General features: G+C 37.9%; 1 protein-coding gene across 4 annotated transcripts in view; it reads right to left on the bottom strand.

Moving 5' to 3' along the window:
- Window positions 1-16912, bottom strand: part of LOC139473830 (coiled-coil domain-containing protein 81-like) — a 31694-nt gene that overhangs the window by 10766 nt on the left and 4016 nt on the right. The window contains exons 5-8 of one of the 4 annotated variants that reach the window (XM_071256592.1): window positions 15666-15686; window positions 10753-10832; window positions 9952-9969; window positions 8466-8845 (exon numbers count right to left, since the gene is read on the bottom strand). In XM_071256592.1, coding sequence (XP_071112693.1) covers window positions 8466-8845; window positions 9952-9969; window positions 10753-10832; window positions 15666-15686 — 499 coding nt within the window. The remainder of the gene's footprint in view (window positions 1-8465; window positions 8846-9951; window positions 9970-10752; window positions 10833-15665; window positions 15687-16912) is intronic. The other 3 variants (XM_071256593.1, XM_071256594.1, XM_071256595.1) reach the window with 3 other exon arrangements.

Raw genomic sequence — 16912 nt, 5'->3', positions numbered from 1 at the left:
AACAAACATGTTGAAATTGTGCAGATGACATGTAACAGGGGTCGATTTAACTGCTGGCCCTTTGGCCCATGACTAGTCAAAATTACGCAAGGCTTGCTGAAACATAAAGTAGATGGCCGGGCTGGCTAGTCAAAATTTCTGTGTATGTTTAATTTTTTTGATTGGAGACTGCTCTTGAAACACGTAATTTCGTGGGAGTATATTTAGGGGGAATGAGGTCATGTGAATGGTTTAACTCAAAGATCATCTTGGTAGAATGACACAACCATCAGCCATTTTGTAATGTTCTGTACAACAACAACAACAACAACAACAACATCTTTATTTGCTTATAAAATTATCACAAAATGAGTTAAATGGAAGCCTAGTTTTATTCTCATAGTGCAGGAAATGATGTTTTAGGGGTGAGGAGTTCTAAACTTTTCAAAGCCTCCTGGGTAACTTAGTAGTGGCCTCCAACATTTAGTTTTGAGCAAGTTAGTTTGGAGAAGGGCCAGTAACTTTTGAAAGGAGCAAGCCCTGCTGGCTACACACAAATTTGTTGTTAAATCTACCCCTGTGTAACGTATGGATTTTGGCTAAACAATTTCCACATTACATAAAGTTTCAATCCAGCACACACCCTGATTGATATATTTTATTTCATTCTGACGTGCTGATCCAAATCAGACAATGTAGGGTGGGCTTTGTTCTGCTTTTGTTGTTCCTCAAATCATCACATATTTGCATAATCAATTTGCTAACTCATCAACTTTTTTCACCCACACAAACATTCCTGAAGTAAGTTGGACCTAGGAATCCATATTCAACGTACTGTCTCCCTGCCTACGTCATGTGAGCTCACAATAACAATTCAACGTCTGCACGGTCCACAGAGCAGGCACTGCCAAATGAGAACTCAATTCTAACTTGATTTGCCATTTCCATATCAAGATTAGACAGAGTTATTCATGAAAATGTTTTTGTATTCAAGTTCTGAATTGTGAACTATGGATTCATATGGAAATTGGAATCTCATCCATTGTCATGAAATCATAATTCATAATGATATCACCTTGTGGTACATTTCTAAACTCTGAAACAGTTAAAGGTGCTAGCTTAGTTGCAAGGAGATATCAATTTTTCAACGGCCAATGTCAGTTTAGCATATTTTGATAAAGAAATGGCTTGTTTAAAAGCTCAATTTCCTTTATATAATATTGAAATTAAAACACAAAGTATGTTCTGTGTACTGAAACTTTTGACATTTTTTTCCTGTAAATCTATATTTAGCTGATCACTGTGTTTGAAGTTCCCTTGTATAAAAAACATATCTTTACACTACTTGTGCAGGGATACTATCTTGGCATTTTCCCCAACATAAAATATTACATGAGATATAAACTACAAAGATATAAACTACTGAAAGAGTATGTTCTGTGTACTGAATTCTCTTTACTGAAACTTCTGGCAGTCTTTTCCGTTAAATCTATTTTTAGCTGATCACTGTGTTTGAAGTTCCCTTGTGTAAAAAGCAATATCTTTACACTACTTGTGCAGGGATACTAGTAATATCTTGGCATTTTCCCCATATAAAATATGACACAGTTAAAAGATATATACTACTGAAAAGACCTTAAACACCTGATTTGTTCATATTACTACAGTTAATCGTTCATGTCAAGACAGATTAACAATAATAATGTGAAAGAATCAGATACTGTTTAACTTCTTTCGAGTAGTATATATAAACTTACAAAGCAATCTGACATCTTTAATGATTCTGTCCCAGCAGAAACTGTTATTTGAGATACGAAACGACTCTCATATAAGAATGTTAAGCATCAATATTCAGTATATTTCAACAATATGTATCTAACAAATGGATCCCAATACACAGACAGGGCCATTGTTGGCACCATTGATTATTTGCCATGACGTTCTGGCATCCAAGAGAGATGTGAAGAGAGTTGATGAAGCATGTCAAGTCATCCATTGTGTCAACACACACACACACCAGGTACCTGTCTTCACTTACAGCCAACATCAACTATGTTGCTAGGGAAAGCGGTCTGATAAAATCAAAGCAACAACAAGCTTAAGTCACGGTCTTGTACCAGTATCTGACAAAGGAGGGAAATCAATTACTGTGTTTTAACTACAAACAACTTAGTTTGATTCATAGGTATTGATATTTAACACTTTGTTTTCAATGGGTCCTATCTCATCCTAATATTCAGGATGCACGAGAACATTTGGGGGTTCTCAAATATATGTGGTTAATTGTTTATACGTTTGTGATGAAAATATAAACTGCCAGGCAAAAGAAAGTACTGTATTCGACGTAATAAGCGCCCAGGGTGCTCTCAAAATTAGAAATATGGGGCTCTTATTAGAATATTATTTTGGTGAAAAAATAAGAGTTGAAAGATAAATTTTGTGGCTGACAGCCTGAAATGTTTATATACGAGAGATACATTTTTCCAGAATTTAATTGCCCATAATTAAGGATGCATATAACACACGAGTGCGTATTATATGCGAATAAATAAGTGTTGTGTACATTGATCAATCGGAAGGGGTGCTAATTGGTATTGTTCACTAGCCAATATATTAGCAAATATCGCCATGGGTGCATATTAGAACGGGACGCTTATTACATTGAATACGGTATACACTTATGTAGGATGTAGGCTAAAAATGAAACAAACAAGCAATGGTTATTTGATGGCGGTGTATTTGATACAAGTATGACAGCGGTGTTTAGGTCTACAGTCTTTCAGCAACTGTTTTCAGCCTAGCAACATTTTGCTAACTTTTGTAATTTTGTTGTCAAATCCAATTTTCAATAGAATCCTTTTTTTTTGCCTGACAGTTAATACTATATTAGAGTACTTGAGGCGTCTTTCCTAACCTCTGTTACAGACCCCAGTGCAATTTTTTAATAAAAATATCCCCCTCATCCTATTTTCATTCCCTTCTCAACAGTACACCAGAGACTTCACTAGTTTTTAACACTTGGAGTTTCCTTATATAATTAGTGTTATTTTATTTATTTTTTATTATTCTATGTTAAGGGTCATATGTTAGTCTATTTAATACCTTGTCAGAGTCGTCACACTCTTGTGCATGCATGGTATATCTTAGAATCCTCAACAACATCGACACTTATGGACTATGAAAACATTATTTCCTCACTGCGAGCATGTAATTCAATAGAAAAACTAGAATCTCAGGGTCTGACAAATGTACCTTTTCCAAGCAGAAAATAGGACCAGGTTGATCCAGGGATTTACTAAAAAACTGGTCCTTTTTTGCTTAAATATATATAACACAAACATGCCTCCTGTTCATATCCTTAAATTCTGTCAATGCAAAAAACAAGATTACATTTCATGTAGCCAGTCTCGCCATCTAGCTTGTAAAACGTCTCCTGTCCCCTCATGAAGATAACATGTAGACAGTCATTTACTGCAAGGCCTGTGAGGACAATTCACCAGCAAATGGTATTGTACTGAATATTAATAGACTATATGATACCAGTATCTTTGAAGTTCTTATTGTGTTGCATCAAAATCAATATAAACTCAAGACTGCTAAGAAACAGCACATTCAACACATCGATCCTCCCAGCCTCACCAAGATATCAATAAGTTTCAAAATGGAAGATGAGCAGATGTCTGATGTTATATGCTGACCCCTGAACTAAACACTTGTGTATACGCCAGCGATAGAAACTAACAGTTACTGTCCTCAAAATGACAACATATAGCAAAAACCCATAAAAAGGATAAATTTCTACTCATCCTTAGGATAACTTAACTATTGGGCAGTTTGGCAAGGACTATAGGAGTAGTGCCAATTTCACTGATCCCTGAACTAAATACTTGCTGGAAGATATACTGCAAACATTAAGAAGCCCAACAAAGTAGACACAGGACATGAACCGTTTAGACTGGCTTCTCAGGGTGGCCTGGCTTCCTAGGGTGCCACCGACACTTAAACTGTTAGACTGGCTTCTCAGGGTGGCCACCAACACTGAAACTGTTAGACTGGCTTCTCAGGGTGCCATCAATACTGAAACTGTTAGACTGGCTTCTCAGGGTGGCCACCAACACTGAAACTGTTAGACTGGCTTCTCAGGGTGCCATCAACACTGAAACTGTTAGACTGGCTTCTCAGGGTGGCCACCAACACTGAAACTGTTAGACTGGCTTCTCAGGGTGCCATCAACACTGAAACTGTTAGACTGGCTTCTCAGGGTGCCATCAACACTGAAACTGTTAGACTGGCTTCTCAGGGTGCCATCAACACTTAAACTGTTAGATTGGCTTCTCAGGGTGGCCATCAACACTTAATATGTTAGACTGGCTTCTCAGGGTGCCACCCATACTTAAACTGTTAGACTGGCTTCTCAGGGTGCCACCCATACTTAAACTGTTAGGCTGGCTTCTCAGGGTGCCATCAACACTTAATATGTTAGACTGGCTTCTCCGGGTGCCACCCATACTTAAACTGTTAGGCTGGCTTCTCAGGGTGGCCATCAACACTTAATATGTTAGACTGGCTTCTCAGGGTGCCATCAACACTTAAACTGTTAGACTGGCTTCTCAGGGTGGCCATCAACACTTAATATGTTAGACTGGCTTCTCAGGGTGGCCTTCAACACTTAATATGTTAGACTGGCTTCTCAGGGTGCCACCCATACTTAAACTGCTAGACTGGCTTCTCAGGTGGCCACCCATACTTAAACTGTTAGACTGGCTTCTCAGGGTGCCATCAACACTTAATATGTTAGACTGGCTTCTCAGGGTGGCCATCAACACTTAATATGTTAGACTGGCTTCTCAGGGTGCCACCCATACTTAAACTGTTAGACTGGCTTCTCAGGGTGCCACCCATACTTAAACTGTTAGGCTGGCTTCTCAGGGTGCCATCAACACTTAAACTGTTAGACTGGCTTCTCAGGGTGGCCATCAACACTTAATATGTTAGACTGGCTTCTCAGGGTGGCCATCAACACTTAATATGTTAGACTGGCTTCTCAGGGTGGCCATCAACACTTAAACTGTTAGACTGGCTTCTCAGGGTGCCATCAACACTTAAACTGTTAGACTGGCTTCTCAGGGTGGCCATCAACACTAAATATGTTAGACTGGCTTCTCAGGGTGGCCATCAACACTAAATATGTTAGACTGGCTTCTCAGGGTGCCACCCATACTTAAACTGTTAGGCTGGCTTCTCAGGGTGCCATCAACACTTAATATGTTAGACTGGCTTCTTATTGTGCCAACCAACATTTAAACTGTTAGACTGGCTTCTCAGGGTGGCCATCAACACTTAATATGTTAGACTGGCTTCTCAGGGTGCCATCAACACTTAAACTGTTAGACTGGCTTCTCAGCATGGCCATCAACACTTAAACTGCTAGACTGGCTTATCAGGGTGCCACCCATACTTAAACTGTTAGACTGGCTTCTCAGGGTTGCCACCAACACTTAAACCGCCAGACTGGCTTCTTATGGTGCCTACCTGCGGCATTAAACAACAAACCAAACCAAACCAAATACAACACTTCTTAGGGTGCCTCCCTCTAAAACAGAGATAGAGAACTATAAAATTCATACGACAGGACTTGTTGTTTGTTATTTTGCTCCAACAAAACAAAACATTTTTACTATGCCCAAGGATATTACAGATAGAAACAGTTCTGGTACTCTGACTAATGAAGTCTCCAAAGAGTGTCAGTAATGAAATCAACAATGTACACAGGCTTTTAATAGGCTTTTATGGCATGAGGGTTTGTAATACCAAAATATGAACTGGACAAATTGTGGCATCCTGAGAATAGTGTTCAAAATTAAGCATGAACATCAAGACTTCCTTGTCATACCTCTAATGTTAAAATAAGAGATTTTGTGGGTTCCAAGATTCGGAAGCTGTAGAATCAATACTACAGGACACCAGTACCCATCATGTTAGAACTGTATAATCACTAACCTGTCATTCTGAACCAGGGGTAAAGCCTTTTTAAAACATAAATCAAGGTGAAAGCATCCTGTATTATAATCAATTCATAATTAACACAGATTAACATGGTCACCCACAAAAATATGGAATGACACTTTCTATTTCACTGTTTCCCTAATGTGTGCTTTGTCTATAAGCTATTAACTTGTTACATTTAAAATAGTTTCTCTAAAAATATATGTCACAAATCATCACTGAACAATAAGTAAATCTCAAAAAAGAATGGTAGAAATAATATTCAAGCCAACATTATCCCCTATCATCTGCCACACGACAGATATCTGACTTAAGCAAACCATAAACTACTCACTTGTTACGTAGAAAGCCATAGTTATCTCACGTTCACAAAATAGAAAGTAACTTGTCACTTCCTTCCCTCAGTCGACTACCATCAGTCACATCCGATGCCACCAAACACTGCAGATACTATGACAACAGCGGTAGTCTCGTTATCTTCTCGTACAAAATTCATTAATATTTAATTAGGCTGTATGTTCTCTTTGAATCCCAAGGAAGAGATGCATTAATTATTGATCCGAAAAAACACAATACCTGAAGTGGTTAGTGATGACTGAGGCCACGGACCTACTTCACCGTTTCCTACTATCCTGAAAGTCTCAGACAAATAGCACCAGCGTTGACTGGACAAGGATTGAAGTAAAGTGGCTGCCAGGTAGCGATGGAGGACAAAGTATAGGTAACTGGCTTATATTGTACCTATTAGGTCATATTTCCATATCATCAATATGTTCTAATTCTGAATACACCAATCAGTTATTCATGAGATGGTGATGGCGGTATGACATAACACTGTCAACTCATTACTGTTGTTTATTATGTAACTTACATAACTAAGTCTCACCAGGTGTCAATACCTACTGTGACTGCCCCTATCTCAAGGGTGTGAATATGTGGACAGATTTACATAATAGTTAATACCAATAATCGTGATATTAGATCAATGAAATTGTGAGAAAAAATATCAAAGTGAAAATGCACAGGTTGCTATATACGGTTATGATGACATTTCCGACATGATGTATTGATCAGAGAGATGGGTATTGCCTCATGTGTCATGTGATCTAAACAATGCCAACATAACAATCTTCTTGCCACTCACTGTCACTAACAACACAGACACACAATGCAGGGACTGTCAGTTCTTGCAGGCTAACAGGTCAGATAACTACAACAACTTGTAATCTCACAGTACTGTCTCCTTATACACCGGGGTAGTTAAACCTCATTTGTACACAAGTGTTAGGCCAGACATTTTTTTAAAGTTGGTTTATGAATCTGCTGACTCCAAATAAAATTTAACGTGAACAATATTAAAATACATGTAGAGCAGTGGGTATTTTTTTTGCCACCGACCAGAAATATGTTAAATGTTTTTAAAAAATCATCTACTGTCACTACCAATATTAATTATTTAAAATAGTATAATAAGAGCTGTTGAAAATTTATCTATAAAACACAATGAATGACAAATCGTGACATATCATATCAAAGGGAGGTAACTTTACACTTGTTTCTTTCCCTATTCCTCCCGTCTCTACTTTCTTTCTTCTGCCTACTTAACATCTAGAGCAAATCATAAAAGATACATTTGAAATTGGAATTATATTTATATTTTCGACTTACCAACATTAATTTTGGGGTCAAAAGTTTGTAACACACACATTTAGTAACTGACTTTTGCAAAACAATTCCCTCAAATAAAGTTTCAAGAGCCAATACAACTGCTTTTGCCAATATAACACATCAATCTAATCATAAAAGTCATCGGCTTGAATGGAGCTTGGACTTTAGACAAGCCTTCGACCACTGAACTTTTCCAATGGCCCAACTTGCACTGTCAATTAGGCAAGCAGAGCAAGATCCCTTCTCGAACCATGAATAATGGAGCTTCAGACAAAATTCAGGCTTCAGGTTGTTTCACTAATACTATATATAATACCTAAATCATCAAAAAATGTTATCTTATGGGGCAAACACAAGATGTTACCAAGTTTGGAGTGACTGAGTATGGTGTTATGCTGACTAGGACAGTATTTCAGTTACATCATGGAAGGTCAGCTTAAAGTGGGGGGAAAGCTGGAAGTGATGAAGCATTTTAGGGAAACCCTTGAACATTAGTATGGTGCTGACAAGTCAAGAATCATGATTAGAGGGACTCTGGGATTTGAACCCACAATCATCAGATTCTGGCCCGTGTAAGGGATGTAACTCTGCACAGACAACATGGTCATTCCTGGATCCACTGAGGTTTGACGACAAAGAGTTCTTATGCCTATGAAACATGTGTCAGAGAAATGACACAGATCTCACCATCAGGTGGATTGATGCTCATGATATCAACCACTGGATTCTTTGGTCCAGACTCAATTATTTAGAGACCGCTGTCCTACCACTGGAATAATACTGATTGCTGTTTTAAACAACAAACAACTCACCATCAGAAGTGTCTGGTCCAAGTCCAGCATTGGTCATAGTGTGGACAGCGGGCTGTTCATCACCGTCATTAAGGATGTTGTCGATGGCGGTGGCAGTGTAGATGTCGCCAACCGTGGGTTCCTCTGTGACTATAGCCTGGGACTGGGCCATGTTCTCAGCAGCCTGGATCTCCATAGCCTGGTCCTCTGCTACAGCTGCTGCGAGGACATCCGCAGGAATATCCCCTCCTACCTCGGCAGAAAGGGGGTCAGGGGCCTGGTCAAGTGGGTCCCCAATCAGTCCAGGTCCCTCCCCAAGAGTATCCACCCCACCCTCTTCAGTCTCTGCTACTGGTTCAAGACATCCTGCTATCAAAGCATTGCTGTTCGATGCGGTGATTCTATGGAAAATATTTTAGAAATGTTTTCTTGTGTTATTCATTATGTCAAATTGTCTCTCTTTTGTTTTACATTTATCAATTGCATGTAATTATGTCTGCATGTATTTACAGTCTAGATTTCGCAAAGATACATAAAATACATATGTCCAATCTTCCCGAGGCAAGGGAGTTAACTGACTATATAAAAGTCCAGTTTCCAACCTTGCTGAACTAGGCTGGAATCTCTGGGCTCGATCGTAGCACCACCAGTGGCTATTATGAGTTATGTCCCATCTATGTCCCTTCTATTGACCAATCAGATTTCATATCTCATATCACTTGCATTGGCTTCAAACAAAATGGTGGCACCCAGTCAAGACGATCTGATCGACAATCAAAATCGATATTGTAAAAAAAAAATGGGTCTTACTTTGCAAAACACCTTGATTTAAACATGATACGATTTTGGAAATATCTCTTGATGCATGTACACATGTTTTGCAAATCCTGCAATCGACCGAAATCTGCATGGCAGGTTACGAAACGAATGTCTATACTGTTACACAAGTTTGATTGGACTATGCATTGACTATTAAGTCCAACGAAAATATAACTCCATTATTCCAGTCTAGTTCGGCAACGGGGTAAAACTGGAATTTTATGGTCAGTTAACTCCCTTGACTCAGGAAGATACACATCGCCATGATCATGGAATCCCAAAAGAAATATTCAGCAACATCACAGTTTCATGAAAAATACACATCTACAGAGCAATAATAAAAGATATTAAAATATACCACACAGAATAGAAAGATAGGAAAAGAATAAAAACCTTTAAAAAAAAATATAACTGATTTTAGTCACAGTGTAAAAATGAAGAGGAATCATAAAATTATATCACAGACTATTCAAATTTATCATAACTGATAGAAACAAAAGGCATAACATCAATTTATCATATAACCATATCACCCACATATAGACACAATAGAAGTGGTGAGAAATGACATGTGCAGTATTGTTAGAAGTGTACACGTGACCACCATGCCCAGGGTCAGACAGATATAGACACAGCACACTGAAGCAAGGCTAGTAGAGAAGGCTGTGCATGCCACATTCAATAGTACCTGTGATTACCAGATCCACTGAAACCAGAGGGTAACACATTCAACACACGGTGTTACACACAATACATGTCCTGTATATATATACACACAATAGGCCAGCATAAATATACTGCCAGTGTCACCCTCTATACTCTTGTCACAAGGGGTTATCACAGAGAGTCCAATATAGCACTCACAGCTGTCAGCGTTAGTTCCACCCAGGTAGTCAGGACAGACATTTGTTCATATATCTTGCACCTCAAAACTGACATGAAACTTTAAACTACTGTTGTCACCCTAACCCAAACATGTGGGGAAAATATAAGGCACATGGACCCAAAGTAATCAGTGCTGATGGTGTCCTTCTGACAATTGGATAATAGATTGCTAATTCATTATTTTTTTATTATAAATATTAACATTTTTGAATAAAATATGTATTTTAATTTTAATATTAATATTTAAAATAAAAAAGATCTTTAAATCTTTAAACAGGCAATTCCCAAGAAACATTTATCATTTCCCTTGATAAGACAGTTAATTTAAATAATATTTTTTTATAACATTAAGATTCAAATTAGAAAAATATTAACTTTTTCATTGTTGGAGCAATAATTTGTAAATTCTGTCAATTACGAGCATATCAAAGATATATACCATCATTATTTTCTGTTGAAGATGCTAAACGGTAAAATGTCTAGTACAATTAGTTCTGGATTTTTTTTAGAGTTCCCTATGTCCAGGGACTGTGTTGGGAATAAATGCTGATTAGTGTCACTCTCAAGTCCACCACAAACACATCACCATGGTTACACAACTTACTTTGGAAGAACAAGGGTGTTGCTGGTGAGTGGTCGAGAGAAACACCGTTCTGATATGACGGAATCCACAGTCCCTGGGCGCTGCAACAAAGTCAACACATGTCATTACTATTGGTTTCACAAGCAAATTTCTGTTTTAATTGTCAAAGTTAAGAAGGAATAACCCAATTATAGTTTGAATTTTGAGATACTATTGTCCATATGACTAATTCAGTATGCAGTCAGGTTGAACTCTTGCTAATTCTGCTTGTCATCAGTTCACGTTCCAAAACTGGGTTGAAATTCAATTATAGCGTTTCAGATCTGTTCTTTCACATTTTATGCCCTTTTTTTTATCAAAGAAGTGTAAACTCACCTTATGAAAAACAAATGGTAACATGTATCAGAGACCATGTAATAGACTATTATATGGTCTCTGCATGTATTCATGATGTTTGTATTGAAAAATAATTACTTAAAAAGCAAAAACATGTTCCAAAAATCCTACTTTATATAAAGAAGGATCTCTTCATCAAAAAGACCTAATTTAATTTCTTTTATAAAACTTGTGTCATAACATTCTAAATGCTTAAGGACTAGGCTAAACTCAAAAGGAGGAGAAAAGAGTCAGAACTGGGGAGAAGCGGTGTGTATGTTAAGGGAGGTAACCATGTGAGATTTTATTACCTTCAGTTACGATGCAGAAGTTTTTAACATCAGTACAGATATTGTTCATCAATGTGTTAGGAAACCAATATGCAATATGTATCAAGGGAGGACTAGGCTAATGTTTTTTGTTTGATTGCACAGTGACATGAGCCAGGAGTCGGTTACATATTACATATTGGTTCCTCGTGTTGAGTGTTGCGAAGCATGTGTGTTATAAACATGACAAAGCATGGCCACTACTAGTTGTTTGTTTTCATGAGATGCCAGGGACGAAGAAATTGGGAAACACTGATGACCAAAAATAAATTCAACTTTGTCTTGGAATTAATTACGAAATGTAAAGTTATATCATTGGGTCAGTTTTAACCGAATCACCGGGAGATTCCAAGAAAACGTGTGTACAGCTGATTGCTGTTTCTGGCTTAGTTTATGAGAAAATATGCAAGGTAATCTTAACCCCTGGATGTAAAACAATCCTTAGCAAAACAAAAAAATCAATTTAAACGGTAGAACAACATGTCTGGTGATTTTGTATCTCAATTTTCAAATTTGTACTGACCAAGTTTCTTATCACCCATTTGCTAAAGTGGTGCGGTGTAATTTCTTTCTGCGCATGATATCCGATTTATTTCCCCCAAATACTGAATTCGCATGGGGTGTGCATTATGCTTGGGTGCGCACTATACTCAAGAAAATATAGTGTTGACGAATTTTGACTAGCCATTTGTAACACAAACTTACAATATACTAATAACTAATTACATACATAGGAAACATCATGCTAACAGTTTGATATCAACACAGTAAGTTTTCCTGGGACAGCCCAACTATATTTAGAAGTTTGAGATGATATCACTGACTAACAATGCATGGGAAACATGCTTCCAACATGGTATCCTTCAACTAACTAGTCCATATTTTGTGGTTTACAAACTACACAGCTAGATTTTATAGAAATCTTCTAGAAACTATGATCTGTGATAAAAAATATTCTAGAAAGCAAGAATTGGTGCTAGGACAAAATTAAATATTCAGCTTTGACATACTATTGAAGTCTGAAGGCTATGGTCGACTTTCATGCCAGTACTGTTGAACATTGTCAGCTGAACCTGATGTACAGATGCTGTACAATAACTTAAAGTAACCCTCTATTTTATCTAAAGTTTTGTTTATATTGTTTGTTTGTTTGTTTGTTTGTTTAACACTGCACTCAGCAATATTCCAGCTGACGATCTCTAAGTACTCGATTCTGGACCAGACAATCCAGTGGTTGACATCATGGGCATCGATCCATGCAGTTGGGATCGATGACATGCATCAACCAAGTCAGCGAGCCTGACCACACGATCCCGTTAGTCGCCTCTTACAACAAGCGTAGTCGCGTTTTGTTTACATCTACATCTGAAGTAAACAATTAACTGAAGTGTTGGTCAGCCTGAGCTGAATTAAAATTAACACCGAGCAACCATAGTCAGGGATAGAAACTAACTGTTTTAGTCCACTAGTGCTTATAATGATAACATACAGCAAAACCAAATAATACCAACTTTTTCTACTAGTCCTTATGATACCTTGACTATTGGGGAGTTCGGCAAGGACTAACGCTGATAGCTTGTGAGTTGATATTTATTCACATATCAATTATACAACACATTTACATGCCATAGGAAAGGTTCCTTTTCATTTTGAGATCATAAATTTCATACTACACAAAGGCATGCTTGAAGCATTAGTTTCCCATGAAACCATGGAAGTTGTTTTCAAAATTCGCCATGATGTAGTGACTGTGTCAAGTCTGCAGGTAGAGCAGTTGTGCAGTCTGCAACCAGCCACAGTTTCAGTCAGTGTCAGTAAACTTTCTTTCTGACAAGTAAGGTCAGCAAATGAGTGAGAGTGACCGCTTTGACCAGTATGTCAGTTACATCACACTGTGTCACCATAATACGCAAGGGCAGATCCAACATTTTCGAAAGGGAAGCAGGGTTAGAAATTGGCACTAGTCCTGTAGTCCTGGCCAAACTGCCCAATAGTAAAGGTATCATAAGGACTAGTAGAAATTTGCCATTTTTAAAGGTTTTGCTATATGTTATCACTATAAGGACTAGTGGACTGAAACTGTTAGTTTCTACCGCTGGGAAGGGTCCAAAATCCTCTCCCAGTGGGTGGGTGGGTGATTCTCCACAACACACTACATTTGGTTTTAAAGGGGAGAGTCTCTACTACATTTAGTTTTCAAAAGGGGGGATTCGCACTCCCTGGACCCCACTCTGAATCCGCCTTTAATATGAGAGAAAAGCCCCAAGTGGTTGAGCCATATAACAGTGTCATCTTAATAATGGAGGAAATGACTCAATGACTTGCTGACCACTCTGGTGAAACTCACAAGCCGACAGACCAACGATCATAACCAGTAGGGCTGTTACAATTCACTCGTGTATTCGGTGAATCGAACCGTATCCATTCATGAATTGAATTCATTATTCAATACTAATGAATATGCAGTCATGTGCATTTACATACCCTGACCCTTAAAATATCCATAAGAACATATTAATATTTGCATAAATTTCTTCAAAGACAACACTCTTTTATATTTAAATTGACAGTACTAAAGTCACTGCCACCAGTGTGCAAGCAGCCATTTCAAAAATCTTGAAATTTCCCCACTAAACACAAATGTAGTGCCATTTATATTCATGTGTATGTCTTTGAGAATGCCATTATAGTGAAATGGGAAAAGATTTACAACTGATTTACTATTTACCAGATGAATTTAAGTAAGTTTGATTAAAAGGATTGGTTCGAGATTGCAGACAAATGGAAAAGCACCCAGGAAACAGGAATACTAACATAAACAACTTCACCTAGCTGTTCAAATATTTGTTAAAATGTGCCTGTTAACTGTAACAAATAACTGCCTAATTTTCTACAATTAAAAATAAAATAAATTGTAATTTGATGATAAGTCAGGACTTATCTACAGTAAAATGACCATGTCTACCAAGGAAAAAAAAAAGAGAAGAAAAACTATTCTCTTCAATGTATATTCTTTGGTCATGCACACATCAAGCAATAGAAAAAAATTACTTCTTAAAAAATACCACCAATAAGTATAGGTGCCAAGGCCTGTAGCTCACCATGTAGATACTGCGTGAACAGAAAGCTCTATACAATGCCATTACAGCCACTGAGTAAACACAGTGAAGGTGAGGTGTCTAAATGCTTTTCTAATTAATGATGTTAATTGGTTATGTGATATTATCTAGGAACTTCAATCCTCGTGTGGCAAAATGCGTCCACCAGCTCCTTTCTTTTGACCAAAACATTTGACAAATAATCAAGACAAGTCAAAACCCTTTTGAAGAATAACATCTTAACAACAAAAAATATGTGTTTGTTAATAGATGCATTTGGCTGTTTTCTTCCTTTGCCAGAAAAGTACGCATAAACCAATACTGGCGCCAGACAAGCATGTGTTTTACTGTTAGACAACAGTACACATCTAAAACGTCTTCTTGGCCATACTATCATAACATTATACCAGTGCTTTAACTTTAGTGTGAGTGAGTGAGTTGGGTTTAACGACGCTTTTAACAGTATTCCAGTCATATGACGGCATGTCAGCTTAATGTGGGAGGAAAGCCCAAAGTGATGCGGGTCTGAGACATTTACCACTTCGGTGAAACCCATGAGCACGGGTATGGTGCTGACAAACCTAGAAACATAATCAGGGCGAACCGGGAGTCGAACCCACAATCATAGGTTTCTGGTGTGCCCAATGGACGCAACTCTGCACAGCGAATCGCAGCGCCTTAGACGACTGGGACACATATGCCCCCCACTTTAACTTTAAAAATTGACAATGACTTAAAACCAACTCCATTATCATCCACCAGATACTACGTAAACATGTCACACAAAATGTGTCTCATGACAAAATGGGTGGTAAATTTGTGGCCCATCATCTAGCTGGAAATACTTTGGAATCATAAACAGTAACAAGAAGACCTGTTTGTAAATAATGCTTCAATTATAATCTTCAAACAATTTATAGAGATGTTAGACACTTTCTACAAAATGAGTGGACAGAGGATGAACGGACAGCATCCAATCACCTGCCCTCCACCTTTGTGATGGGGGGAATATCTACAGTATATACACCATATAACTTCAAGGACTTGACAGCAACAAATGCAAGCTCAGTATTTTACTCCCTAACTACAGTAGGTCTACAGTTATGAAATGTAAAGTTAAGGAATGACTTACCCATTCTGTCTGTTCTAGTGACTGAAATGTATGTACTAATATGGGAATCTCATCAGATTGTAGGGCTGTCCTATACATCTATTGAATCATTCACTGTCATAGCCTTTTTGACTATTTGCATCCTCTATATATCTCCAGGGCTTGCATTTCAGTAAACCTTCACAAACCCCTGGATTCATTCCGTGGTTCTCACGATCTCAAATTACCTGCCCTTGATTTTCAGTGACATTTTACCGACCAATCAAACATCGAGATAAGGAAAAAGGAAATGGGTAAGGGAAGACTTGCCATGACCAGTTTTAATGGACATAAAGATATCGGTTATATTTGTCAAAACAATATTTAAGTTCTTTGTTTTGAGTGTCAGTCAGATTTTCAATGTTGATTTTCTCGGTAACTTCATCATAATCAATGGGACTGGCTGACATGGTGTTGATATTGCCAATCCAACATTGAGGCTGGTTAGTAACTCACATTTATGATTCTGATTGGTCCGTTAGACTGAGTAACATAGCAAACCAAACCAGCTAATGAAAATCAAGGGCGGGTAATTTGAGATCGCAAGAACCACAGGAATGGATCCTGGGGTTTTTTTTAGTTTACCAACAAGCGGAATGTCTGTCAACTGCAGCATAACCTAACGTATAAAAATCATCAACCTAAATTACCCTACCCTTTTCCTGAATTCAGTTCTAATATCAAGAGATCTGTTTCTTCCCAATCTCATTAAAATCAGATCTTAGTTTTTGCTACCGCTAAACAAAGATCTGAGGACATCCCTTTACGTGTTACGTCAGAACGACCTTTCACGAATTTTGACCGACCAATGAAATGACTGACAAGTAATCAACACTGGCCAATCAAAAGGCAGCTGTCATTCAGAATACCCTGTGTTAAATATATCGTGGTTGCATGATTCGAAAACACATTCCGACTGTCACTTTCAGGATCTGGTAAGCGACGGTCTGATTGGTTGGATGAAAGGTCGTTCTGACGTGACCCGTAATGGGATGTCCTCAGATCTTTGTTTAGCGATAGCAAGAACTAAGATCAGATTCTAATGAGATTGGTTTCTTCCTTGTTATGATACAAAAAGTGTGGATGTTCTATCAATATGTAATATGAACTTAAGCCAGACATCCCAAGTAACAGTAAGCCTACGAATTTGTAAGTTAAAAGTTTTTATTGATTTGCTTACAATGAAAACTTTCTTGCTGCAAGTGAAAAGAAATACATTATCTGAAATA

This window comes from Haliotis cracherodii, unplaced genomic scaffold, assembly GCF_022045235.1.
Source record: "Haliotis cracherodii isolate W230 unplaced genomic scaffold, xgHalCrac1.p SCAF_3, whole genome shotgun sequence".
NCBI lineage: Eukaryota > Metazoa > Mollusca > Gastropoda > Lepetellida > Haliotidae > Haliotis > Haliotis cracherodii.
The sequence above is the reverse complement of the archived record's forward strand: the minus strand, read 5'-3'. Positions and strand labels throughout refer to the sequence as shown.